This window comes from Anolis sagrei, chromosome 1 (genome assembly GCF_037176765.1).
Source record: "Anolis sagrei isolate rAnoSag1 chromosome 1, rAnoSag1.mat, whole genome shotgun sequence".
NCBI lineage: Eukaryota > Metazoa > Chordata > Lepidosauria > Squamata > Dactyloidae > Anolis > Anolis sagrei.
In genome coordinates, this window is record NC_090021.1 from 78,887,132 (window position 1) to 78,915,084 (window position 27,953).

Genomic DNA, 27,953 nt, shown 5'->3' on the forward strand with positions numbered 1-27,953 from the left:
TTGTTGTAAGTTTTTTCGGGCTATATGGCCATAGTCCAGAGGCATTCTCTCCTGACATTTCGCCTGCATCTATGTCAAGCATCCTCAGAGGTAGTGCTTTGAATTTGGGTCCCTAATATGAAATTACTCTTGGAAGATTGGGTTGTGTTTTCATTTTCATGAATTGGAAGCAAAAAAATGATATTAAAAGATATTTTGCACAAAACTTCTGCATAGATTTGTATCTTCAGGCCCAATCTGTGTCATCAAGTTATTTCTGACTTATTACAACCCAAAGGTGAATTTTCATGGAGTTTTCTTGGCAAGGGGGTTTGTCTTTGCCTTCCTCTGAGATTTAGACATTCACCCGGAAAGGATTCCTTGGCTGAGTAAGGATTCGAACCCTGGTCTCCGGAGTCAAAGCCCAGTTCTCTACACTACACTCGCTCTCAATATATTCAGGTTAAGATTTTTTTACTCATGTAGATCCATATGCAACAGAATACCTGGTATAGATAAATGTTTTAAATGGATGTTCTGGGCATGTTAATATTAGAGTTTTCTAACTATTGTAACTTTGTGTTTTAATGCTGTGTGTATGTGTGTTCCTTTAAGTCACCTATTGACTTACAGTGATCCCACCTTGCAATTAGTTTAATGATCTTTCTATGAGTGTGAGTTATTGTGTCTTCACTGTGGCTTTTAAAGGAATGAAGGGAGTTGGCTTAGAGCCTGCCTTTGAGTATAAGTTAGCTGCAATGAAATAAATGACAGAGTTACCAAATCAGTAAATCTTTCATGACTGGTTTGTTATTTGTTATCCTAGAGGAGAGAGCTTTGCATTGTTTGTCTTGATATGTGGGATAGAAAAATAAACTGGGTATCAATCTAATGCTTACCTGCAGATGGCAGCACTTTGCCTTCTCTTAGATATTCTTAGACTATTTATTTATTTGGGATGCAATTGATTACCTTTCTCTCCCCTCCCTAGCCATCTGTTCTGATATTTTCAGCAGACTATAACAATGATTCATATCTTCTTCTTCTTTTCATTGTCCTTAAAATCAGTTTCCATGATCAGAATATCTTTATAGTACTGATAACTACGACAAAGCACTGTGCTGCATAAGAGCAATTATTATGTTCATGTAGCTTTCTACAAAAAATAGTTACATTAATAGAATGTTTGATTTCATTTTAAAAAGTAATTTTATCGTGATTTAGAATAAAAAAAACATACAGTGTAAAAGACTGTATGAGATAGATTTCTGATTAAGTTGATGAAATATGAAGATATTCCATGTTGAGAACTACAACATCTTAAAATAGCCTCGGATGCTGGAAATCCATTCAGGTTCTGTTGGTTGTTGTAAACCATCCTATAATTTTAATACACTTTAGTGGTCAGATTTTAACTATGATGTAAATCTTCTAGACTTTATTATGCTTTTATTAATTATTTTATATTGTTTTAATTTATTTACTTGGTTAGTTATTATAAGTTATATTGATGTCATTGTATTTATTAGTTTGGTTTAGTTTGTGTGTTTTCATTAATGGCATCAAATGTTTGGCACTTTTGTGTCTGGAAACCACCCTGAGTCCTCTTGGGGAGATAGGGTGGGTTTTAAGTAAATAATAATAATAATAATAATAATAAGAAGAAGAAGAAGAAGAAGAAGAAGAAGAAACACAACAGATGAGTCCACAGCGGACCCTCTGCTGGCTGTTGTATTGGATCACACATCGGACACTTCCCAAGTGTCTAGGACTGTGTGATGTATCGGTGAATAATGTGTGCGGATCCCAGTAAGGTGGCCTTCTGCAGCTGGCAGATGGTAATTTTGTCAGCGCTGATTGTGTTTAAGTGCAAGCCAAGGTCTTTAGGCACTGCACCCTGTGCTGATCATCACTGGGACCACCTTGACTGGCTTATGCCAGAGTTTTTGCAGTTCGATCTTTAAATCCTCATATCGTGTCAGCTTTTCCAGTTGTTTCTCTTCAATCCTGCTGTCACCTGAAATTGCAACATTGACGATCTATACTTGTTTTTTAACATGATTGCGCTCCAAAACTCTGTCAGTCTGAATTTGGAAGTCCCAGAGTATTTATTTATTTACACCATTACTACCCCACCCTTCTCACCCCCGAGGGGGGACTCAGGGCAGCTAACACAGGCAACAATTCAATGCCAACAGTATCAATAACAACAATATAAAACAACAATTTAAAATCCTATTACATAACAATTAAACAGTGATTATTAATTAAAATTACATAATCACATAGGACAAATCACAAGTCATATAGCCATTTCCAATTTTCATAATAGTCCTAGAGTAGTTTAACGTGTTCATTTTCTGTGACTTTTTCAGGCTTGTGATCCCACCAGTTCTTTGTCACAGGCAGGTGGTATTTGTGGCACAAGTTCCAATGGATCAGCTTATTATTATTATTATAAGTTCTTGTGGGTTTTTTCGGGCTATATGGCCATGTTCTAGAGGCATTTCTCCTGACGTTTCGCCTGCATCTATGGCAAGCATCCTCAGAGGTGAGGTCTGTTGGAACTGGGAAAAAGGGTTTATATATTTGTGGAATGACCAGGGTGAGACAAAGGACTTTTGTCAGTTGGGCTAGGTGTGAATATTTCAACTGACCACCTTGATTAGCATACAATGGGCTGACTGTGCCTGGAGCAAACTCTTCTTGAAAGGTAATTAGATGTCCCTGTCTGTTTCCCCTCTGTTGTTTTGCTGTTGCAATTTTAGAATTTTTTTAATACTGGTAGCCAGATCTTGTTCATTTTCATGGTTTCCTACTTTCTGTTGAAATTGTCCACATGCTTGTGGATTTCAATGGCTTCTCTGTGTAGTCTGACATGGTGGTTGTGAGAGTGGTCCAGCATTTTTGTGTTCTCAAATAAAATGCTGTGTCCAGGTTGGTTCATCAGGTGCTCTGCTATGGCTGATTTCTCTGGTTGAAATAGTCTGCAGTGCCTTTCATGTTCCTTGATTCTTGTTTGGGCAATGCTGCGTTTGGTGGTCCCTATGTAGACTTGTCCACAGCTGCATGGTACACGGTAGACTCCTGCAGAAGTGAGAGGATCCCTCTTGTCCTTTGCTGAATGTAGCATTTGCTGGATTTTCTTAGTAGGTCTGTAGGTGGTTCGTATGTTGTGTTTCCTCATCAGCTTCCCTATGCGGTCCGTGGTTCCCTTGATGTATGGCAAGAACACTTTTCCTCGGGGTGGATCTTCATCTTGACTCTCGTGGCTTGTTCTTGGTCTTGCAGCTCTTCTGATGTCTGAGGTGGAATATCCATTGGCCTGTAGAGCCCAGTTGAGGTGGTTCAGTTCATCTTGGAGGAGGTGGGGTTCGCAGATTCTTTTTGCACGGTCTGCCAAGGCTTTAATGGTGCTTCTTCTTCTTTCTTTTTTTTTGACTTCGGTGATGGTTGGAGTTTTTATGTAGATATCTTTCTGTGTGTGTGGGTTTTCTGTAAACGGTGTGACCCAATTGTTGATCTGGTTTACGGATGACTATTATTATTATTATTATTATTTAATAATAATAATAATAATAATAATAATAATTATTATTATTATTATTATTATTATATGTTCAAAATTATTGTTGTATGTACCTTGCCTGACTATAAGCATGCAACTTTTTAAAAACAAGGGATTTAACTTGTGATCATTATAAATTATACATCTTCACACTAGCATTCATCAACTACTACAAAGTAAGCAGTACAGAATCTCAGCTTTAAAACTTAAATTATATCTCAGATCAGTTTAAATTAAAGCTGCAGAACCTTTTATCCTGAACATTTTTCATAATTCTTGATACTTTCTGAAACATTTTAGTTAAACATAATGGACAAAATTGATATATTCCACAATGAATGTCCCCTCTGTGGTTTGAAAATTCTTACTGTAAATGACATTAGCCTAATTCATTTTTTATAGTTGTGCCTGAGGAAATGACACACTCTTTCTTAGTTTAGGTAGTTTCACCTTCACTTTGCTTTGCTTGATAAAATTTGTTTTTTGAGTCAGTGATGGTGAACCTGTGAAAAGTGAGCAAGCACGGCGCTGAGCAGATGGTAACCATAGTATTAGATTTAAATAATTAAGCAGATCAGGGGGAAAAGTATGCTAACAGTGGGTGACCACAAGCAGAATTCACTTGTTGCTGTTCAGACCACAGAGATTATTCCATAAGGAAAAACAAGATTTATATGTAGCAGACTTACAATCTACATGTCTGTGGATTATTACATCAATGCTAAGCTGGGAGAACAATTGGTTGATTAGGTCACAAAATGCTTTATGAAGCATGAGAAGAAAGGCTCCTTGAACACAATTAAATCCTGAACTCAGTCTAAATTAAGATAACTATTCATGGCAATGCCTATTTTATATTTTTGTAAAACGCTCCACTTTTCTTATTAATCATTTTGAAACACATGCTTCTGTTTACTATTTATATGCAGCATTTTTGTGAAGTATATTGATATTCTTAATTTTACAGATGTAGATTTGAAATGGAAAAATAGCCAATTTAAGATCTAGCCAGTGAGTGAGTTAACTTTGCAACTGGAGCTCACAATATGCTTACACTTCCAGTGTTTCTGGTGCGCTGAATCTAAATAAGGTAAAGAAGAATCAATCATTTTTTTACACTGGAAGTATAAGCCTGCAGTTTTTATTGGTTAAGCTTTCCTAAGGGAATTGGTAGTTCATTTGTATTGATTTTAGCATGGATTTTTACACGTTAATCAAATTTTCTTCCTTTAAGGTCATTCCTCTCTTTGACCTTACAGTGATTTTTTTCAATAACGTTGTAATTGTGTTTTCCTTACTGGCATGTTTACATTCAAAACTGGGGTTTTTGTCTGGATAAGCTAAAAGTGTTTTCTAATATTTCTAGTTAGCGTAATTATATCCTCTTTCACATCAGAAAATAGCTGGGACCATTACGTGTGTGTGTGTGTGTGTGTGTGTGTATGATTCAGACTTGAAGGTGGATCATTCTGAAGGATTATGTTTGAGTGACTTTCCTTCTATACTGCTGCTGGAACCATTCTGACCCCAAATGCAAAAATTATTGTCATTACTGTTATGCTACTGCTATAATTGTTTCGTGTTTAGTTCTGTTGTTTAGATATATGTTCAACACTGAGTGCTTTCACGCTTAGGAGCCCCCAGTGGTGCAGTGGGTTAAAGCAGTGAGCTGCTGAACTTGTTGACTGAAAGGTCGCAGGTTCAAATCTGGGGAGCGTGAGCTCCTGCTGTAAGTCCCAGCTTCTGCCAACTTAGCAGTTCAAAAACATGCAAATGTGAGTAGATCAATAGATACCGCTCCGGCAGGAAGGTAACGGCACTCTATGGAGTCATGCCGGCCACATGACCTTGGAGGTGTCTGTGGACAACGCTGGCTTTTCAGCTTAGAAATGGAGATGAGCACCAGCCCCCAGAGTCAGACACGACTAGACTTAATGCCAGGGGAAAACCTTTACCCTTACTTGAGGCTCAGGCGTCGGTGGTGGCCGGGAGGGCTTTTGCACAATTGAGACTCGTGCGCCAACTGCGACCATACCTCGTAAAGGCTCATCTGGCCGGGGTGGTCCATGCCTTTGTCACCTCTAGATTGGACTACTGTAATGCGCTCTACGTGGGGCTGCCCTTGAAAACGGCTCGGAAATTCCAACTGGTCCAATGGGTGGCGGCCAGGTTGTTAACTGGTGCTCCTTACCGAGAGAGGTCAACCATCCTGTTTAAGGAGCTCCATTGGCTGCCGTTCATTTACCGGTCCCAATTCAAGGTGCAGGTGCTCACCTACAAAGCCCTAAATGGTTTGGGACCCGCCTACCTGTTTGACCGCATCTCCGTATATGAACCCACACGACCCCTCCGTTCATCTGAAGAGGCCCTGCTCACGATTCCACCTGCGTCGCAAGCGCGTTTGGTGGGGACGAGGGACAGGGCCTTCTCTGTGGTAGCCCCCCGATTCTGGAACTCTCTCCCCAAGGACATCAGACAAGCCCCAACGTTGCAGTCTTTAGGAAGAGCTTGAAGACCTGGCTGTTCCAGTGTGCCTTTCCAGAATAGGAAACTCCCAGCATAATGTCCCAAGAGATTTAAGATTGTCTGCACATTTAGAGATTTAAGATTGTCTGCACATCGCACCTACTCTAAAATCCTTACATTTCACCTGTCATGTCCAGCACTTTTAATTTTGTTCATTGCATTTGGCCTGGCCCTTTGTTTTTAAATGTGTCATGATGCTGTTGTTAATGTTTACTGTTATTGCTTTAATGTTTATTGGTTGCTTTTTGAGTTTTTATTGTTGTATTTGTTATGCTGTTGTTTTATTGAGGGCCTTGGCCTTTGTACGCCGCACCGAGTCCTTCGGAAGATGTTAGCGGGGTACAAATAAAGTTAATAATAATAAATAATAATAATACTATCTACATTTCGGACTGAGTGAGGAACAGAGTGGAAATGTTTTATTGATTGCTTATCACAAAATTTGAAATGATTTTATGGAACTTGGGTACTATAGTATGAGAAATTAAAATACCAGGAAACGTGTTTAACTACGTTGACTAGAAAACAAAAACAAATCCGAGCCCCAATTTGACTCCATATCAGTTCTTATCTATTACATGAAAGAGCTAGAAATCAATATACCATTAAATTGTGGTATAAGTATGTGAGGGCAGAATTATCCTTCAGCCTACTATTGCAAAGAGTGAGACATTGAAAATGGTCCACACCTAGAAGTCTAATTGATAGGTTAAGTCACATTCCCTTAGTAACTTTGCTAAGCAACATTCATCGTTTTTTTATGCCCCAACTGTTTTCCTAAATGCCCAACTGAAGTTTTACATTACTGCAATGCTGGAAATTTGGGGACCAAAAGATAGTTTCATTTGTGTGTGTGTGTGTGTGTGTGTGTGTTGGGGGGGGGGGGGGGGGAAGAGCAGTGTTCACATTTTGCCTCCCTGTGGCTACACCACTGAGGAGGTTGGCCTTTGTCTTTATTTGAGATGTAGAGAGTGTGACTTGCTCAAGGTCATGTAGTGGGTTTCCATGGCTGATCAGGAATTCAAACACTGGTCTCTAGAGTCATGGGACTCCATCACATGTGGAATTTTCCCTTTTTCTACACACAGCCTTTCACTGTCTTTTGAAGAAACAATATGGGCTCCGTGTCATGCGCAGTGAAAACTGAGTCCATGGAGTCCCATAGAAGCCATCATATGATGTATGGGCACTTCTGGTGGGATTCCATGGGTTCCGTTTCCGCAGCGCAAGAAACGGAGCCCATACTGCTTCTTCAAAAGACAATGAAAGGCTGTGGGATGGCTGGCAAATCTTTCCTCCACTCATGGGATGAATTCCATGGTCTAATCTCAAACCACCGTTCCTTGCTGGCTCCCCAGAGAGTAAAGGATGTTCATTCATGTTCATCATATAACTTTGCAATCCAGTATTGGGCCAGCTTCCTATATTGAGAAAAATCTTTTTTGGTTTTGTTTCTGAGTAGCCCCCGCCAAAAAAAGATACATTGCAGGAAGTATCAACACCAGCCACAACATATTTTTGGATTCTGATGCTTTGTGGTACTGCTTATGTAATCAACCTCTGATTGAAGTGTGTGGGTTGCTCTGAAAGGGGGCTGGAAAAGAGTCAACACTCTTCTCCTTTCTGATCAAATGTAGTGGTTGAATGACAGAACAGAAATTGGTGAGAGCTCTAGTGAGAAAAGTTGACAGTCTGTAACACTGAGCCTCAGGTCTGGATCCACTCTGAAGTTTGCTGATCTTAAATGCATCCTAATTGCATATCAACTCCTTTCTTACTTTCTGAATGGTTCACTTGTCATTGGCATCTCTCAGCATCTGGACGGGTGGGATGTTCGCTTTATGTTTTCATTTCTGTATTTCCATATTTCATAGACTTGGGTTAGGCAAACACACATTCAGAACCTGAAATCATACAAATATTAAAATGTGGTGCTTACAGAATCCCTGGTGGCACAGTGGGCCAAACTGTTGGACTGCTGGACTTGCTGACCAAAAGGTTGGCATTTCAAATCTGGCAAAAGGGGTGAGCTCCTGCTATTAGGCCCAGCTTCTGCCAACCTAGCACTTTGAAAACATGCAAATGTGTGTAGATCAATACGTACCGTAACAGAGCTCCATTCAGTCATGTCAGCCACATGAACTTGGAGGTATCTACGGACAATGCCAGCTCTTTGGCTTAGAAATGGAGATGAGCACCACCCCCCAGATTCGGACACAACTAGACTTAATGTCAAGGGAAGCCTTTACCTTTACAGAACCCAATGCCTGGTTGTGACTACCAATTGGTGGTATTGGCAGAGAGAAAATGAATCAGAAGATGGTTTAACCCATGAGGCTTCGTTGCTTTATAACCAAAATAAGATGATGGTGATGATTATTATTAAGTCTTTGTTATCTCCCTTTTAGCCTTTATTTTGCATTGTTCCTCCAGCCTAAACTTGCTATGTCTCCCTTAGCATTCCTCACAGATTAATCTCCTCTATGCATGGATAATAAAGAACTGTTTTTTCAAAGCAGTACCTACTTCATAGTCTCTCTCTCTCTCTCTTTTTTTTTTTTTGTAAAAGCTCACTTTATATATGGTTTCCCCTTTGGATTAAGTGGTGCACAGGTCCTTTTTCTTTAACAGCTGCTATGAATAAAAAAAATTCTGATCCTTTCCTACATCCCTAGTTTAATTAATTATCACATCTTAGTAGCTGGAGAAGTATCAAAATGCATGAAGACTCTGAGATTGTCTTGTTGAAAGAGACCATTGTGACTGACTGGAGTTCAAGAAGGGAGGGCAGCTGAATTCATTGCCTCTCGGGATTGTCTTTGTGGTGGGAACTCACTTTTGTTCTCTAGGAAAATGTGAGAGGATGTCAGGGTCTTGAAAAGAAGGAATGATGCACCACAATTTATAAATTATTTATCATGGCTTCTTGTAGAACTGTTGGATGGCAACATTGCATTAAACAAGGTTGATTGAATTAATAAAGTCTGATGTCACTTGGCAGAATATGATAGCTTTTTTCTCCCTTTACTAATAGAGACTGATACGAAATGAAATGAAATTGTATGTACATCAAGCCAGTGATCACTACAATTATAACAAAGGAAGTTATAAGCAGACATGACCAACATAAGAACTTATTAGTACTAAAACCATGTTATGTCTAAAATGTATCTCTGATACTAAAAAAGGGTTTTCTATGTTTTTATATGTTTCTTAGTTACTATGCAACTAATTAGAGGAGCTAAACATGGCTTCTAAAGACTTCTGTCCAACTAGTTGACACCTAGACCCGAAAATAAAGTTTGATTGCCAGGATCTGGCCCCAAAGGGAATAATTTCTTTTAAAAAAATATCTTTATTGAAAAGTTTTGCAAATATCATAAAAAGTAATGAGGTTGGAAAAGAAAAGGGAGCGAGGGGAGAGGTATATATTAGGAATATCTGGGACGGGGTTATTAAAGGGATGGGGTAGTGAGAATGGGTAAGTGAGCTAAAATAGATGGGTTTAGGAAAGACTTAGGGAAAGGAGGGGGAGCCAGGGAAAGAAGGGGTTGGTTGACTTCCCATCTTCTTTTTCATAGGATCTGTCTTCTGTTCTTCTCTCTTTACAATTTTAGGGGCAGTCTGCCCTTCTCCTATTGATATTTATATTAGTATATCAATTTTTTCTTGTTCCATAAACTTCATGAATAAAGTGGAGGCTACTGTTAATTCATTTTGTTTATCTCTGAGTTGTTGTGTCAAATTGTCCATACTTCTAACTTCCAACATCTTAATTAGCCATTCTCTTAAGTTTGGGGTTTCTTTTTCCCTCCAAAGTTGGGTAGCAACTATTCTAGCCGCAGATATTATATAGTTAAATAAAATATCCTTACTTCTATCCAAATTGAAATCTATATTTCCCAATAAGAAATACGCTGATTTTAATTGAAATTTTATTTGAAGAAAAACTTTGGAAATTATTTTATTAGGGCAGCCCTGATTCAAATTTGGGGAAAATACAAAAATAAGTTCGATACAAAAACCCCTCTCAAGATCTCTTATGCTGTCCTGCCAAATAAGAGAGTTGTGGGAAGAGAAATGGCCCACCTATAAAGAACTCCTGACAAAAAAGGACAGAATTGTTATAATGAAAACCCAAGAAGAACTACACCAAATAAACAAGAATATCTCATGGTATCAATGTTTACAAATAAGGGAACAATTTAAGAAAGACAAAGAGTTAGGTTTTATGGGAAAGGATTCTCCTTGGGATAGATTACAAACACAGAATTAATTTATTACAAGAACATACAAGAAATTATTAGAATGGGAAACAGAAAAAGAAATAATAAAAGATTGCATGGTAAAGTGAACGGCAAATAAAGGCCATACTATTAGATTAGAAGAATGGGAGATAATGTGGACCAGAAAGTTAAAATCTACATGCTCGTATGATATTCAGGAGAATTGGTTTAAGATGTTTACCAGTGGTACATAACCCCGGTAAAATTATCAAAATGTTATAAAGACCTCAATGCAAAATGTTGGAAGTGTGATAAACAAAGAGGTACATTCCACCACATGTGGTGGAGCTGCGGGAAAGCCAGGAAAGATTGGAAAGAAATACATAGAGCGACCCAAGAGATCCAAAGGGAATCATTTCTTTCGTTAGTTTGTTGATATGTAATATCCATGAACATCAATGCATGGGTGGCAAGTAAAATGTGCCTGGTTTGTGGTACCTCACTGGCAACATTTAGGGTTAAGGGCAGCTCTTTACTATATTTTCTCCCAGAAACACTGGTTTAGTATTAGTGTACAGGCAGTAAAGTGAAGAGCTATCCTTAAACCAAGAGCAACGAAGGGTGTTTGTTTTGTTTTAGTACAAGATAGAATTCCATATTTGGAAGTTTTGAGACCATAATCTCTCTCTGGACTGGTGGAACAGGATGGAGTGAGTGAAAACAAAGCTGGAAGGACCTAATTTTACTGGTTTGGATATTTAATGGCACAGCTAAAGCAAGCTCCAGTGCAACAGTTTCCAGGCTGCAAACTGGATTTCATTTCAGTGCAACAGCTTCTCAGACTGCAAACTAGAGCTCATTTATGTGGATCAATTTATTACATAGCATACCTGAAAAAGTTGTAAGTATTGGACAGAAAAAGTACTTTCTTCAGGGCCTTCAACATATATACTTAATTATGTTTGTGTGTATCTTGTTAACACCCTTTCTAATGTGTTGCACAATCCTGAATTCCACTAAGTTCGGAGAGTTAGAGCCATCCCTGATATTAGTCTTGCAACTACCCTGTGAGAGAGATTAGAATGAAAGGTAGTGAGTGTCCCAAGGTCATCCAGTTAATTTCATGGCCGAGTGGAGATTTATACAGTCCATAGTTTTAACTGCTGCATTTCATTGGTGCTCCAATGATGTATATTAACTTGCATGTCTTGTTTTGCATTGTCCAGTGATTCAGAGCAGGGCCCAGATAATTGCACCGTCTGAGAAGGAATCTTTGTCACTGCTCTCTAATTCTGTACTTCCATTCCTTTTTCTTTTTTTTTCTTTTTTTTTGGGTAGGTGTGCAATAGCAGCAGGGGTGCCTTCCCTTGATACATTTTTGGAAAGTTTCTTGAAATGAGAAATTGTGTGGAAGATATTTACAAAATGAGTGCAGACTTTTTAGCACAGGACTCCAGATATGTAATATCCATGAACATCTTGTTGAGTGCTCATGCAGTGCTTCACTGCCAGGTGTATGCTTGTTTTCCCTTTTTTTATCTGTCAGAAGTGACTTGAGAAACTGAAAGTTGCTTCTGGTGTGAGAGGATTGGCCATCTGCAGGGACGTTGCCCAGGGGACACCCAGGTGTTTTCATCATCCTGTGGGAGGCTTCTCTCATGGCCCCGCATGGGAAGCTGGGGCTGACAGACGGGAGCTTATCCCGTCTTGTGAATTTGAACCACCAACCTTCAGGTCAGCAGTTCAGCCAGCAGAAGGGTTTAACCCATTGCACCACTGTGGCTCCTTTCCTGCAATATTTGAAGTGTTACTCAGTGTTTTGTGCCTGTTGTTCATTCTTCCGAGTCTTATTACTTCCTTTCCTGTCATGGCAACCTTCGAACAAAATATTGTGCCAGGAGGGCATTTTATGGTAGGCAGATATCAGCCACAGCCAGCTGAGGAAATGCAATTATTCGCAATGGTGTCATGCATCTCTTTAGCCCTGTTCCATCACACACCTCCCTCCTGTGTCTGAGATTTTTTTGTCTTTTATAATACATAATTGAGTGATTAAGGAAAGGTATGCTTTGGAATTTCCAATTGTGTCTTTGATTTCAGAACTTATTTTTCAGATATCTGGATTTTTTTCCATTTTGCAGGTGTGGTTTTAGATTTTTTGGGGGGCATTGGCTGAATATCACTAGAATATCCATAGAGCACAAACAATTTTGTAAAAAGGTTAAGTTACTAATTAAATTAATCTAGTTGAATGTCCAAGCCAGAAAAAATTAGGCCTTATTTTAAGAATTAGTGGGGATGTAGTTTGTGATTAGTGCTGAATAAATTATAAACAATTTTCAGTTTATGTGTTCACCGTACATTCTTGCTGCAACATGCTTTGTAGTATCCCCTGTTGATTAATATAATGTTAATATTTGAAAATAATATTGAGAATCCAAATCTGATGAATCAGCTGTAATCAATTCATACATTTTGGAAAGTCTTTATGTAAGAATTTTAAGAACGATTTCTCAACATATTGTGGGAAAGAAGTGCTTCCCATTGTTTCATAGCTGAAACCCTTTATGAGATCCTGACTGTCTGGACCACTGTCCCAGAGGACAGTCACAGAACAGGTCAACTGGAAATTTATGCTCAAATTGGGCTAAATGATGCATGGGGGGATGGGTGGGGCATGTACTTCAAGCATGCAATAGTAGACATGTAACGTTGCCCCTCTGATATTTCAAGTAGCTATAACCTGTGAAAAGCCTTAACATGATATCAGTGTTGATTTTACACTGATGATATTCCAGAAAAGGGCATTATGTGTTTATTTCATAGTCTGTCCAAGTCACTGAAAATGTGAGAAGGGAAGTATACAGTGGTTTAGCTCCACAAATAAAGTTTTGAACCCAAGGAAACTGACTTGTAAATAGATTTATTGTTTTCATACATCCATTCGAACTTATCATTTCAAAGATCTAAAAGATCTTTATATAATTACCTCTTGCAGCCCTTTGAAAATATAGGGTATGGTTAATGATTAGCATATTTCTGGATCCTGCTACATTTTATCTACTTACAACCTGAGGCGTTACTATCATTCCATATTGAATTTGAAGAAGTGCAATGATATCCAAGAAGGTACATACTAAAATAAAAGCCAATTAAAGGTGCTGCCTCATTCCTTTTTTCTTTATCTTACACTCCCCTTTTACCCTAACTTTATGCAACTGATTCTTGCTTGAAAGGTTAGGCTTTTAACACTGATGGTATACTAAAGAATTTTGGGGAGATTTCTCTCTTGAATCTAACTGGTAAGAGAACAAGGACAAAATGATACCCTACCCATACTATAGGGTGTCCCAAATGTATACAGCTTTTAACAGCTATAAATAAGAATGGCAATTATTTGAAGGCTAAGTAAATGCATTTATATTGAAAAATCAATGTTATAATAATCATAGAATCATTGAGTTGGAAGAGGCCTCGTGAGCCATCCAGTCCACTCCCTGCCAAGAAGCAGGAAAATCGCATTAAAAGCACCCCTATAGGTGGCCACCCAGCCTATGTTTAAAAGCCTCCAAAGAAGGAGCCTCCACCACATTCCAGGGCAGAGAGTTCCACTGCTGAACAGCTCTTGCAGTCAGGAAGTTCTTCCTCACATTCAGGTGGAATCTCCTTTCCTGTAGGTTGAAGCCATTGTTCCGCGTCCTAGTCTCCAGGGTGGTAGAAAACAACCTTGCTTCCAATAAGCCACTCCTCATAGGGCTTGTTCTCCAGACCCTTGATCATTTTAGCCGCCCTCCTCTGGACACATTCCAGCTTGTCAACAACTCCCTTCAATTGTGGTGCCTAGAATTGAACACAGTATTCCAGATGTGGTCTGACCAAGGCAGAATAGAGGGGTAGCACGACTTCCCTGGATCTAGACACTATACTCCTATTGATGCAGGACAAAATCCTGTTGGCTCTTTTGCCGCCACATCACATTGTTGGTTTATATTTAACTTGTTGTCCATAAGATCTTTCTCCAAGATCTTTTTCACACGTACTGCTCTTGAGCCAGGTGTCCCCCATTCTGTATCTTTGCATTTCATTTTTTCAATGATACAGAATGATTTAATCATACATTCCATCTTAAATGACAGTTTTATGTAAGTTGTTGAAATTGTCATTCCTGCCCAGCAATGCCTTGTTCACATTGTCAAAGCAAACCTTTGCAAGCTTCCTGTAATTTTGTGACACTGGCAAATTTTCCATTCAGAATTATTAGCTGTTAAGGAGGTATACGTTTTTTTTAAATTCCCTGTATATTGTTTCTGCTAAATAGAAGTGATTATTGGATTAAGTTCCAAAACTGTAGAAGATTTAGAAAATGTTCCTATCCTTTGATCTAATGCTCTGTAAAAGCCAATGAGGACATTTAGTATTTCTTCCAGGAGTTCCCTTATAGGAAAGGTCTGGCCACTTTTGGGTGCTGAAAAATTTAGCCAAGCTGGGAATGTTTCTTAAGAGGTAGCTGCTTCTGCATGTGCTAACCAAAAGATTTGAACCCATGTGGCCCCTTTTGAAAGGGAGTTGGGGAGGGGGAGCTGCCCCCTGCTGTTGGCGTTTCTTTGGGGAAATGAGAATTCCTTTCAATGACAAGCCGAGGCATTGCTGGCTTTCCTTTGAAAGGGCAGACTGACTTCTTGAGCCTTAGCATTGTGCTACTGGCATGCCCTGCTGAGCACATTGATGTTGTGGTTAACATTTCTTTTTTTTTGCTGTGAAAGAATAGTGAATCATTTTCAATGGGGAGGAAGAGATGCTGTTTTTGTTTCTGAATAGTTTGTGCTGTTGCAGAAAACATTATTTTAGAACTTCTTAGATAATGTATCAACCCCCACAAACTTATTCATTTTATTATTTGTTTGTAATTTTTTGTGTGTGGCTTTGACAAATTGAGTGACTGAACAAAGGGACCGGTAAAGTATGCAATACTACTTTGTAGTCACTAAATTACTAGTTGATGGGACAGGCAGGGAACTGAAGGAAAGGTAATGTGATGGAACCCCCCTGGAAGTCGGAAACAATTCAGATGAAGAGATTAAGAGCAATGGGAACGGAGAGGTCTTCCTGATTCATGCAGAAAAGCCTCACTTTTTCCCAACTCCATTCAGATTCTGTTGTGGAGCCAGCGCCCTGCTGCGCATAAAGGCTGCCCTAGGCATGAGAAGGAGGGGACTAATTCGAGAAACAATAGTTGAAAGTCTCATTGCTCTAGGAAAGTTCAATTTCTGTATATTCACAATGAGCTGGGGAGATGCAAAGCATGGCCAAGAATGCACCCGCCTCTTTTGCCCTGTAAAAGGTTTTGAAGATGCCATTAGAATAATGTCAAGCAACATTACTTATAGTTGCTGATGCTGGTGCAGTACAACCTGGAGAGGGAGGGGGAACTGTTGATTTCCTAAAGGGAAGGGGAGGGGAGTGGGAGACAGCCATGAATGAGCATTGAAGCAGAAATCTCCATCTTGCTCCCATGCAAACATGAACAAAGATTGGCTCCCCCCTCTTCTCCCCCCATCCATGTTGTAACTGGCTGTTGCAGGCACCCGCATTATGTTTCAGTCAGAAGCTTTCAGGTTCAAGGATTGTTAATGGTTCCTAATTGGTAGGACGTTCCCTGTAACTTTGAGCTTGTCCTTGCAGAAGAAAGAAAGGAGGCAGAGGTGGCAGGAGGATGCAAAAAGTTCCTAAGATTGCAACAACTGTTTTGAGAGCCCTGGATATTAGTTTCCTGCATGGCACTCTTGCTTTCTATGGGATCTAAACTGCAGGAGCCAGCGAGATAGGAAACTCCGAAATGGTGGTCCTTATCAATACAAAGCTTAAATCCTTGATCAAATTTTTCAAGAAAAAGAGTAAGTAGCCAAGACTTTCCAGTCTATTTAGATTGTTTGCAGATAGGCTAAATGCAATGTTAATGAGTTTTGTGGGTTTTTTTTGTTTGCAGAGTGTGTATAGTTTGTTGTGCTGTTGTGCATAAAGCATGTTTTATGGAAAGTGATGTAATAAGCACCTGCTATTGTTACAGAAGCAGCAGTAACAGCACTAAAACTTTTGAGTCTCAACCTCTTTGTTTTCTCTGGAGTCATCCTTGGAAAAGTAGCATCACTTTTTGGATGCAGTAAAATGATAGAGATTGAAGTTTTGGTTTAGGTGAAATGACTGTGGCAGTAGAGATGCTCAAATGGTAGTTGAGTCTTCACCTGCATCTCTGGATGTGCATAGGTAACTACAGATAAAAAGCTAATTCTGAATCCTTGCTTTATTACTCTGGAACAAGCGTAAACATTTTAATGGTTTCAGTCCAAATAGATTCTCAGGCAGCCTTTGTTTAGAATGGCAAACTAATGTGAGCTTAACATGATAGCAGTATGCATCCATACTCTTGAAACAAAGGTACTTCAATGTAACTTGATACATCAAGATTAGAACAATGTGGCCAGGCTAATATGACTCTGCACACAGTGTGCTTTTCATCTTTGTAAGCTGTTTCTTCCCTGACAGTTGTTTAATAGAATTTTCATTTTCTGTAAAACTGGGAGTGATGGATGTGATCATGTGGATACCTTCTCTTTTTCATTATCTTTTGGCATTGACCTGTGGTTAGGAAGGAGAAAGAAGTTAGCCATGTCTTGTGTCAGCATAATCTTCCTTGATGCATGAGGGGTTTCTGATCAAATCCTATATAACAAATGTAGGTGACTTTAGAGTTCCTCAAGCGCATCCTGCTGAACCATTATAAAGTTGGATATGCTTGAAGAATTTGAGGCGAATCATATCTCAGTCATATCTGGATATAGGAATTGAAGGTTTAAAGGGATGATCTTATACACAAGACCATGCAGCATATATAGTAATAGCCATTATTTTGGCTAAAATGCCTATAGAAGGCATAAATAATAAATAATGACCATGATTGGTTTGTTTGATGTGGTTCCCTCCCTTCCCAGCAAAATAAATGTGTTTTTTTTTTATTCACCTGCATTCTTTTTAATATATTGCTTCAAAGGTATATAGTGATTTAAGCTGTTACCAGAGGGACAGACAACATTGGGCAATGATAGGATTTGCTATCTTAGTTATGAAAGTACGTCTCATGTAGAAAGGTCTCCTTTGGTTAGGTTTTTACTCACTTGATCTTATGAGGAGAGTTTATGGTTTTGAGCAGTTGGGACTTCACAAAGTTGGAACAACTTCAAAAAGGTTTTTAAAATGTTGAAAATCTGTTTCCATGAAACCGCTGGAGAAGCACAATCTCAGTACAGAGCATCAAATGGTTATGAACAGTTAGGTAATATACGGGGTTGAGGGTGAGTTCACGTGAGAATAACAGGTGTTTCAGGGGAATGGGGAAAACGTAGATATTTGATTTTCTTTGTTTTGTTTTGAAGCACAGAGAGAGAATAGCATGTGGGTGAAAGACAAATTGTGCCTGGGGAATTAAACACTTTCTCTGGCCTCTCCCTTCCCTCTTGGACTAATCACATGTTTTGCTACCACAGAAGGAAGCAAAATGCTGGTGAAAAGCTAAGCATGAAGACCGAAACACCTCTTTGTTTTGATTCACTGATGTTTTTGATAGGCTTTGGAAATGAAATGTTTATTAGATGATATACATAAGCATTAGATGTTGGGATTTTGAAAAAGATTGCAGGGTGTTCTGCTTCTAATTATGGTTGCACCCTAATGTAAATAAACCCATGAAGGGCAGGGTCACACACAACAGTGTAGTGCATGGCTGTTTATGGAGTGAAATGCCCGTGGTGTAGCTTCAGGGCAGGCAACATGAAGGCATTACCCCTGATAAGAATTCTCTCTCCACTCCTCTGCCACTAAGACATTTTCCTTCAGTTTCCATATTTCAAGTATTGTCATAATTTAAAATTTTAGCGGAGCATTTAGAAATGCTGTTTAAGCATTCATAAAAAGAGGACAATGATTTCAAGGAAATGTAAACACAGAAAATATAAATATTCCTGGGGTGGATAATTTTCACTGGTTTTCACTGTTTGAAAGTCACTGAAAGCAACTTCACAGTGAGAAATGGAGTGTGGGAATAGGTACACTCATAATTGCCCAGTCAGCTCCAAGGGATAGTGTTTTGTATCTGTTGCTCTACATTAGGGATGAAGAAACTGTGTACATTTAGCCCACGTGTCCATTTTGTGACACCCGGTATCTCCCAAACATGTTTTGACCCAAAATTGTTCTTCCATGTCCTCCGGGTGCAGTTTCATGGATGGAGCCCCCAGTGGTGAAGTGGGTTAAACCCCTGTGCCTGCAGGACTGAAGAACGACAGGTCGCAGGTTCGAATTTGCGGAGAGCGCGGATGAGCTGCCTCTATCAGCTCCAGCTCCTCCAGCTGCAGGGACATGAGAGAAGCCTTCTGATGCAGAGTGGAATTCCAGGAAATGTAGTTTAGGGCAGGGCCTTTTGACTTCCCTGCCACAGGGCTCCTTTCCTTCCCAAACTACATTCCACAAAGTTCCATGCTCTCTCTGTCTCTTTTACTCAGCTTGTCCCACCCTCCTGCTGATTCATTGTACACAACTGGCAGAGAACATCTGCTTCAGGGAGTGTAAGCTATGGAGAGCATGTTGTTCCAGTTTTTGCTCATTTGGACTGACAGTCAGTTTGCTTTCAGTGGAATTCCAGGTTCTATGTTTAAAGTTTAAAGCTCCAAATGATCTGGCATTCTGAAATGATTTGTTAAATTTTCATTCACATTCACTGAGATCAACTGGTGGAGCTTCCCTTGAGATCTCAAGGGAAGCTCCATCTTTTCAGGAGCTTAAGGCGGGAAGGGCCTGGAAAAAATATATTAGGAGTTGTACAAATATGGCAGAGCATCTTTCTTTGGGAAAACAGTTAAACACAGTCTATTATTTTTTTTCAATATATGAAGACCTGGATATTTCAATTAGTTTTTACACGTGGCATGAGAAAAAAGTGTTGTGCAACATGTAATAGTAAATTATTATGTATTATATTGCTTCGTTTAAAAAAACACATCTTGTATTTTTTTCAGGCTGTGCTCTCACTATTTGTAGCAATAAATAGTAGTGGGGGGCAAAATTACTCCCTTCCTGGCAAGATTAGATCAACCCTCTCCCTTCTGTCCTTCAGTAGGATGGTAAAAAAAAAACTTGGCTGTGGGACCAACCCTTTGGGATAATGCAATAAGGCAGCAATAAGAAACCGCACCATGCCAACCAAGTTTGATGCAGATGTTTGAGACAGTTTTAAATAGTGGATTTTATCATCAAGATAAATGATTTTAATGCTTATGTATGTGTATAGTCTATCTATGTCCCGACACTGAATGTTTGTTATTTATATGTTGTGCTCCGCCCTGAGTCCCCTTCGAGGTGAGAAGGACGGAATAGAAATGCTTTAAATAAATAAATACCGTGGTTATGATTTAAAAAGCAATCAATCTTTTGGAATAACTATTTTCCCATCCCCTTCCATTGGTAAAGGTAAAAGTTTCCCCTTGACATAAAGTCTAGTTGAGTCCGATTATGGGGGGTTGTGCTCATCTCAGTTTTTAAGCCGATGAGGCAGCGTTGTCCATAGACACCTCCTAGGTGATGTGGCCGGCATGACTGCATGGAGCGTCATTACCTTCCCGCCAGAGCGGAACCTATTGATTTACTCACATTTGCATGTTTTTGAACTGCTAGGTTGGCAGAAGCTGGGGCTATCAACGGGAGCTCACACTGCTCCGCGAATTTGAATCACCAACATTTCGGTCAGCAAGTTCCGCAGCTCAGCGTTTAGATCCGCTGTGCCACCATATGTCTGCGTCCCATTCCATATGTCTGTCTATCAAGTTTAATACTTTGATATTTTTGTTTACTAACAACATTGCATTCTGTCTTGGTGTCTCCTTCACAGCTGTCTCCAATCTAGATGAAGAGAGTAGATGGACAGTCCATTATACTGCACCCTGGCATCAGCAGGAAAATGTGTTTCTACCTTCTTCAAGGCCAGCGTGTGTGGAGGATCTGCATCGCCAAGCCAAGCTGAATCTGAAGTCGGTCCTGAGAGGTAGGAATTTGACAATACTGGAAATAACGTTTCTCATATACAGCATTTATCTGTGTGTCTCTGTGGTCTCTTATCTCCTTTTGGGTTTCTTAAACAATTCAAACCAATATTAAGAAAATATTAGATTACTATAACTGCAAAAATCTTAAAACAAGTGCAAACATATTTTCACCGTATCTCCATTATAGCTCAATGGGATCTACACTGTAGAATTAGTGAAGTTTGACACCGCTTTCACTGTCATGGGGTCAGTTCTGTGGAATTGCGGGAACTGCAGTTTTACAAAATCTTTATCCTTCTCTGCCAAGGAGTGCTGTTACTTCACCTGACTACAAAACCTAGGCTCTCATAGCATTGAGCCATGCCAGTTAAAGTGATGTCTGACTGAATTAATTCCTCAGTGCAAATGCATGGTGATTGTCCAAGAACAAATATAAGAGAAATAGAATCATAGAGTTGGAAGAGACCTCATGGGCCATCCAGTCCAACCTGCTGCCAAGAAACAGGAAAATTGCATTCAAAGCACCCTGACAGATGGCCATCCAGCCTCTGTTTAAAAGCCTCCAAAAAAGAAGCCTCCACCATACTCCGGGGCAGAGAGTTCCACTGCTGAACAGCTCTTACAGTCAGGAAGTTCTTCCTAATGTTCAGGTGGAATCTCCTTTCCTGTAGTTTGAAGCCATTGTTCCGAGTCCTAATCTCCAGGGCAGCAGAAAGCAAGCTTGCTCCCTCCTCCCTATGACTTCTTCTCACATATTTATACATGGCTATTGTGTCTCCTCTCAGCCTTCTCTTCTTCAAGCTAAACATTCCCAACGCTTTAAGCTGCTCCTCATAGGGCTTGTTCTCCAGAACCTTGATCATTTTAGTTGCCCTCCTCTGGACACATTCCAGCCTATCAACATCCCCCTTCAATTGTGGTGCCCAGAATTGGACACAGGATTCCAGGTGTGGTCTAACCAAGGAAGAATAGAGGAGTAGCATGACTTCCCTGGATCTAGACACCATACTCCTATTGACGCAGGCCAAAATCCTGTTGGCTTTTTTTTTTTTTTGCTGCCGCATGACATTGTTGGCTCATGTTTAACTTGTTATCCACGAGGACTCGAAGATCTTTTTCACATGTATACAAAGACATCGATTCTACACTGTAGGTATACAGAACATTAAAAATATTCAGTTTCCTGGTAAGAGAACTGTTTGTTCTGCTCCATAACTGAAGTACATTTGTGTCTTACCAGATGGTTTTCACACAGATGTATACTACTTATACTTAAAACCCTTTTTGTATTCATATTGTAGCAAAATATGCTACTAACAAGGGGCAGAATTGAGGAATAAGGAAGAAGTATGTTAACATAGATATTACATCGGATTTAAGCCAGAGCAATAGATATAGAAAGGGAAAAAAATAAGAAGAACCCTTAACTTATAGTTGACCAGCCATTGACTCTTGCTCCAATTTTATCAAACATTGCTTTCTATTCATTTAGCTTTAGTGCAGGCATGGACAAACTTCAGACTTCCAGGTGTTTTGGACTTTAACTTCCACCATTCCTAACAGCCAGTAAACTAGTTGGGATTTCTGGGATCTGAAGTCCAAAATATCTGGAGGGCTGAAGTTTGGGCTAAATGAATAGACATCAATGTTTGAGCCTGTAGTATATTATTTTGAAGTAGAGTCTTTGGAGCCTCAGACCAAAGACGTGAACTAATTCAACCCATCTGATACTAGTTAAGGCCCAAACCAGGAAATATGCTTAAAAGCATAATTGCGTTAACGTGAGTAATCCTTCCATTTGAATGATCACTATGATGAGGTAAAATGGTTGTAAGTGGGGCTCAATGAAGAAATGTGGAAAAGAGTAAATGGCTAGTGATACCTTTCCTGAGATTTGAATAGTAGCTAGTAGTCATGCTAGCTGGGAGATTTAGAGTGTTGTAATTTTCCAAGCTCTATGCCTTCCCTCCTGGTCTGAACCGATTAGGTCACAGGATAATGAACGCAATCGAATAAAGATGTAAACCAGTATTAATATATATAAAACAGGAGAGATGTGGGTAATGCTTTTTCTATTACCGCAGCTTGGATGTGGTTTCCGTTTTAACCTTGATCCAATTTCACATTTAATAAGTATGTTAAAGAGGCCAATTTTAGCCATAGAGAGTTGGATAAATGGATGGATAAACAGATACGCAGGCTCTTTGTTATCATGTGATACACTCCATATTGATTCTTCATGCTCAATGTACGTAGATGCCACTGGGATGTTGCTGGAGGGCTTGTGATGATTCATTACTTATGGTAGATTATTGGGACATTGGATTTGTAGGCTGGAGCTGGAGATGTTTTTTTGTGCCAGAATTGGCCTAAGCAGAAATAATTCATTTGCTTGAATTAAATTCCTATGGGCATTTTTAAACTGTGTAAAACAAATGGGAAATAATTGAATCAGCATATCTTCATTCATGTTTCCATAACCATATAGAAATAAAATAGTGTTTTGTTTTGTTTTTTCACTGTGTTTCATTGGGTCAATATACAGATGAGAAATATGGGTCATCCCCTACAGATGGTTAATTATGCTTGGATGATTACTGTATTAATCATATGTCCAATTAAAGGACTGTTAAACCGGAAGGGAACAGTTTAATATGAACAACAGTTTTTATCTAGAGTTTACCGTAATGCTGAGACACAAGCTCCTTGTCAACCTAAAAAAAGTGGAGTAAAGAAACAGCAAAATACTACATGGTTCAACTAAATTGCCTGGTTCCCTAGACAGGATATAAATGTTGGTTGTTGTGGGAGTTCTTTTCTTTCTCTTTTTCCATTTAAGTGGGTAAGATAGTTCTCCCTGCTGTTTATCCTTTGGGTTTTTTAACTTCTTGAAGTCATTTACACTCCATATGTTATTGGCTTTGGCAAACACCCATCTTACAAATGATGCTCTGGAGAACTAAGCAAATAAAATTAGGCAGAATGTATTTTCTGCATAATTATTGTTTGTTCCTTGATGAGACATGGAATCTAGTCAGTGCCAAAAATATCTAGACCAAGGAGACAAGTGGGTCATGGAAAACACATCACCCCCTACTCATTGTCAAAGACCACAACCCTCCTCTAAAACGGGGTATCTTTGAAATATATTAAAACAAAAAGAACCACACTCTAGGAAATATGGTTTTCCTGTGAAAAAAGATGTTCAGCTCCCACATGCCTTATTTATTGGGGGTGGACAGGCAACCTGCAGAGACCCCCGAAGAAGTGGAAAATTGCTTCCTGGATCTGCCAGAGTTGGCCAATCCTGGTCTACACAGTGCATTGGCAATGCATTTACAGTGGTTCTCAACCTGTGGGTTCCCAGGTGTTTTGACCTACAATTCCCAGAAATCCCAGTCAATTTACCATCTGTTAGGATTTCTGGCAGTTGAAGACCAAAACATCTGGGGACCCATAGGTTGAGAACCAGTGCTCTAAGACTGTAATACAGGCTGTGATAGTGTAAGAATGAGTGCCACATGCGTTCATTAATATGACCGTCACTCATGATGTAGTCAGTCAGTTCACTTCTAGCCAAGATTCATCTTGCCAAATAGATTTTAAATGATGAATTTGTGGCAGCAAAGATATCCTGAAAAATATGACTGTTTCAAACTTTATAATGAACACGAAAGGAAGCTTGTTGTTTTCTTCTAAGCTGCCTTGAGTCCCATTATTGGGAGAGGAGCAGGATATAAATTATTTATTTATTTGGAGCATTTCTATCCCGTCCTTCTCAGCTCCAAAGAGGGATTCAGGAAGGCTACCAACAGCCACCAATTGGTGCCGAACAATAAAAACAAAACATAAAATACACTTAGCATACATTAAAAACAATTATAAATACATTAAAACCATTCGCCATTTCACGTCATCTTCCAAATCAATCCATTGCCATCAGCTAAAAACAATCCATCAAAACAATCTATTCTGCGAATGCTTGATCCCATAACCAGGGTTTGAGGTTCTTCCAGAAAGTCATGAGCAAGAGGGCAGATCTGATCTCATTCGGGGGGGGGGGTGGGTTCCACAGCCGAGGGGCCACCACCGAGAAGGCCCTGTCTCTCTCATTCCAACCAAATGTGATTGTGATGGCAGCAGGACTGAGGGCAGGGTCTCTCCAGATGATCTTAAGGTCCTTGGGGGTTCGTAGAGGGAGATAATGTTTGGACAGGTAAGCTGGGCTGGAACCGTTTAGAGTTTATAAATAAATAATAAAATAAAACAAGTACGATATATTAAATAGGACTGTATCACACATTCATCACTTTTCCATTCTTCCTTGGAAGAGGAAGAACTTCAGAAGTTTATTAAGCAATCATAAGAAAGAAGAAGAGGAAGCCAAGCACAGCTAAGAGCTGTAGCTCCAGAGACTTCTCAAATCTCACTTGAAATTTGAGGACCCCCAGAGATACATGAATTCAGATATAGTTTTACATATTATGAACTGTTATGTGGCATTTTAAAGTCTTTATTTATTTGTTTTGTAATAGAGATCTGATTTAAAACAAATCAAAAGACAAGTACCTGAAGCATTTACTTCTGTACAGGGAGTTGGTTTTGAATTTGGATTAAGGGGGAAGGGTTACAGTATTAGGTGTTATTATTTTCAAAGTTTCTGTAGACACAGTCATACGTATGTTTTTATATGAATTGGTTAGATGAGCAAAATTCAGAATCCTAATTTTATAGTCCTATCTTTAGACTTGTAGTTATTGCAGTGAGTAAACTCTCTGAACAAGATCTTGACAAGAAACCATGTTTGGATTGCCATAAATTGGAAATAACTTGAAGGCAAACAACAACACTTTTCACTGTGCACAGCCTTCTGAAATACATTCTTACATGAGTAGCCTTATAATGTGATACGAATGCCACTAAATCTTGGCTTGGACAATGTCTGCACAATCACTTTTTGGAAAATGTGTTTCTAAGTGGGTAGGTCTGTGCTCTATAGTCTTTCATCTCATTTGATAATGCTTGTTCTCAGGGAGACATGTCTGGGGAGACTGCTTAGGAAGGTTTGAACAAATAGAACATGAATCACTTTCAGAGTAGAACAGAACATGAAAATAACATCTTACTCGTTTGTGGTCTGAAACATGACCTAGTTTTTCATATGCAAGCCATCTTGGGAGTGAAAGTGCAAGATCCTACTGATCCATATTGATAATATGGGATAACTACTTATATAACTGCGGAGGCTGCTTGCTGCTTGTGAAAGCATAAATTTTATGTATTGTTGAAGGCTTTCATGACTGGAATCACTGAGTTGTTGTGTTTTCCAGGCTGTATGGCCATGTTCCAGAAGCATTCTGTCCTTACATTTCGCCTTCTGTTGAAATTGTCCACATGCTTGTGGATTTCAATGGCTTCTCTGTGTAGTCTGACATGGTAGTTGTTAGAGTGGGCCAGCATTTCTTTGTTCTCAACAGAAAGGAAGAAACCGTGAAAATGAATGAAATCTGGTTACCAGTATTAAAAAAAACTCTGAAATCATAACAATAAATAAAGAACAACACTCAAAAACAGGGAAATTCCAGACAAGAAACAATCAGGGCCAACTAATCACCTCCCAACAAAGGATTCCCACAGACATTAAGAAGCCAGATCTTGAAAACTGCTAGGCCATTAAATGCTAATCAAGGTGGCCATTTGCTACATTCACACTTGCCTAACAGACAAGAGTTTTTTCTCCCACCATGGACATTCCACAGATATATAAACCCAATTGTCCCAGTTTCCAACACACCTCACAACCTGCCAATAGATGCAGGCAAAACATGCTTCTGGAACATGGCCATACAGTCCGGAAGACACACAACAACCCATAGATTTTATATTTCAGTTTCTTTTCAGTCAGCAAAAGAAGTATCTATGTATGTTTTAAATTTAAATTCTAGATTCTGCCTAACAAGTCAAGATGTTGTATATGTTATAGTTTAGAAGATATTGTTACAATTTTGGAACTGAAGCAGTTTGTTTCCAATATTGAACAAAGGAACAAAAATCTCAAAGCAGCTGTGGTTTGATACAAAGAAACAGAGATTTGAATCAACAGATTCTATATATTTGTTATGGGGTGGGATGAGAGGGAGAAGAAACTTGAAATACAGCAAACTGGGGGTGTGGTTGAGTGTAATGTATTGCTGGCTCCTGTTTCATTTTTCCCATTGCAAATACATACAATTTGTTAATTTAGATACACATATCTTTGTTCAAAAAGAAAAGAGAAGGAGTACTTTGGTGTGACAAACCAATTTAGGGGTAACAACACCTTCACATACCTAAACACTTCCTTTGTCTTGGGTTCTCACCTTTTTTTTTTTTCAACCAAAAAATTCCAGGAAAGTCACTATCAGCATGAGTCAGGTAACTCAACAGGCTTTCTGGTGATACAAACCTGAAAATAAGCATTGCAAATGAAATTTTTAACAGATCATTGTTGGGAACTCTCAGCACTGTTATCTTGATTTACTTGGAGCTAATTTGGGTTTCTTTCTTTAACATTGTTCCAAGTAGTATAGTGCCATCTGCAAGTAGCATGGTGTCATTCGCATATCTTAAGTTGTTGATGTTCCTTCATCCAGTTGTCATGCATCCTTTTTCTGAGTCTAATCCTAATTATATGCTCAACAGTCAAGCTAAACAGGTTGGGGTTCTTTTCTTGTCGGAAGTGACTTGAGAAACTGCAAGTTGCTTCTGGTGTGAGAGAATTGGTCGTCTGCTAGAACATTTTCCAGGGGACATCTGAATGTTTTACCATCCTATGAAAGGCTTCTCTCATGTCCCCGCATGGAAAGCTGGAGCTGAGAGATGGGGACTCACCCTGTCTTCTGGATTCAAACCGCCAACTTTCAGGACAGCAGCTCAGCAGGCACAAGTGTGGCTCCAACAGTTTGGGTGATAAAATACAACTTTTCCTGACCTCCTTACCAGTTGGAAACCACTTTAAACCCCCATTGTAACCCCTTAAATAAACAGACTCTCCCGCTCTCTTTATTTTTTCCTCATTATGTTCTCTCTTATGTTTATTTAAAAAGAAGAGGAAAATATTTGTTCAGTCCATGTCCCTTAGTTTTGCCTTTGATCTAACCATCAGTCAAAGCAAACCTATTATTTGGTCCCCAAATCTGACCTCAGCCTATATTTGACTTACAAATGAGTATATAAGTAACAGCAATTTTTTCACTTGTCATACAAACTTAGGTCTTTCTGCCATTGCTTAAATGATACATCAAATATCAGAACTGGATGGAGCTACCGGTGACACAGTGGGTTAAATCCCTGTGCCAGCAGGACTGAAGACAGACAGGTCACATTTTTTAATCTGGGGAGAGCACAGATGAGCTCTCTCTATCAGCACCAGCTCCTCATGCGGGGACATGAGAGAAGCCTCCCACAAGGATGGTAAAACATCAAAACATCTGGATAATGTCCTTGCAGACAGGTGATTCTCTCCCACCAGAAATGACTTGCAGTTTCTCAAGTCGCTCCTAACACGACCAAAAAGAAAAAGAA

General features: G+C 39.3%; 1 protein-coding gene across 12 annotated transcripts in view; it reads left to right on the forward strand.

The window, feature by feature from the left end:
• Positions 1-27,953, forward strand: part of NHSL1 (NHS like 1) — a 192,674-nt gene that overhangs the window by 127,303 nt on the left and 37,418 nt on the right. For 10 of the 12 annotated variants that reach the window (XM_060753456.2, XM_060753446.2, XM_060753451.2 and 7 more), the window contains exon 2: positions 20,237-20,389. In XM_060753456.2, coding sequence (XP_060609439.2) covers positions 20,237-20,389 — 153 coding nt within the window. Of the gene's footprint in view, positions 1-15,825; positions 16,194-20,236; positions 20,390-27,953 lie in introns of those variants that run through there. The other 2 variants (XM_060753453.2, XM_060753455.2) reach the window with 2 other exon arrangements.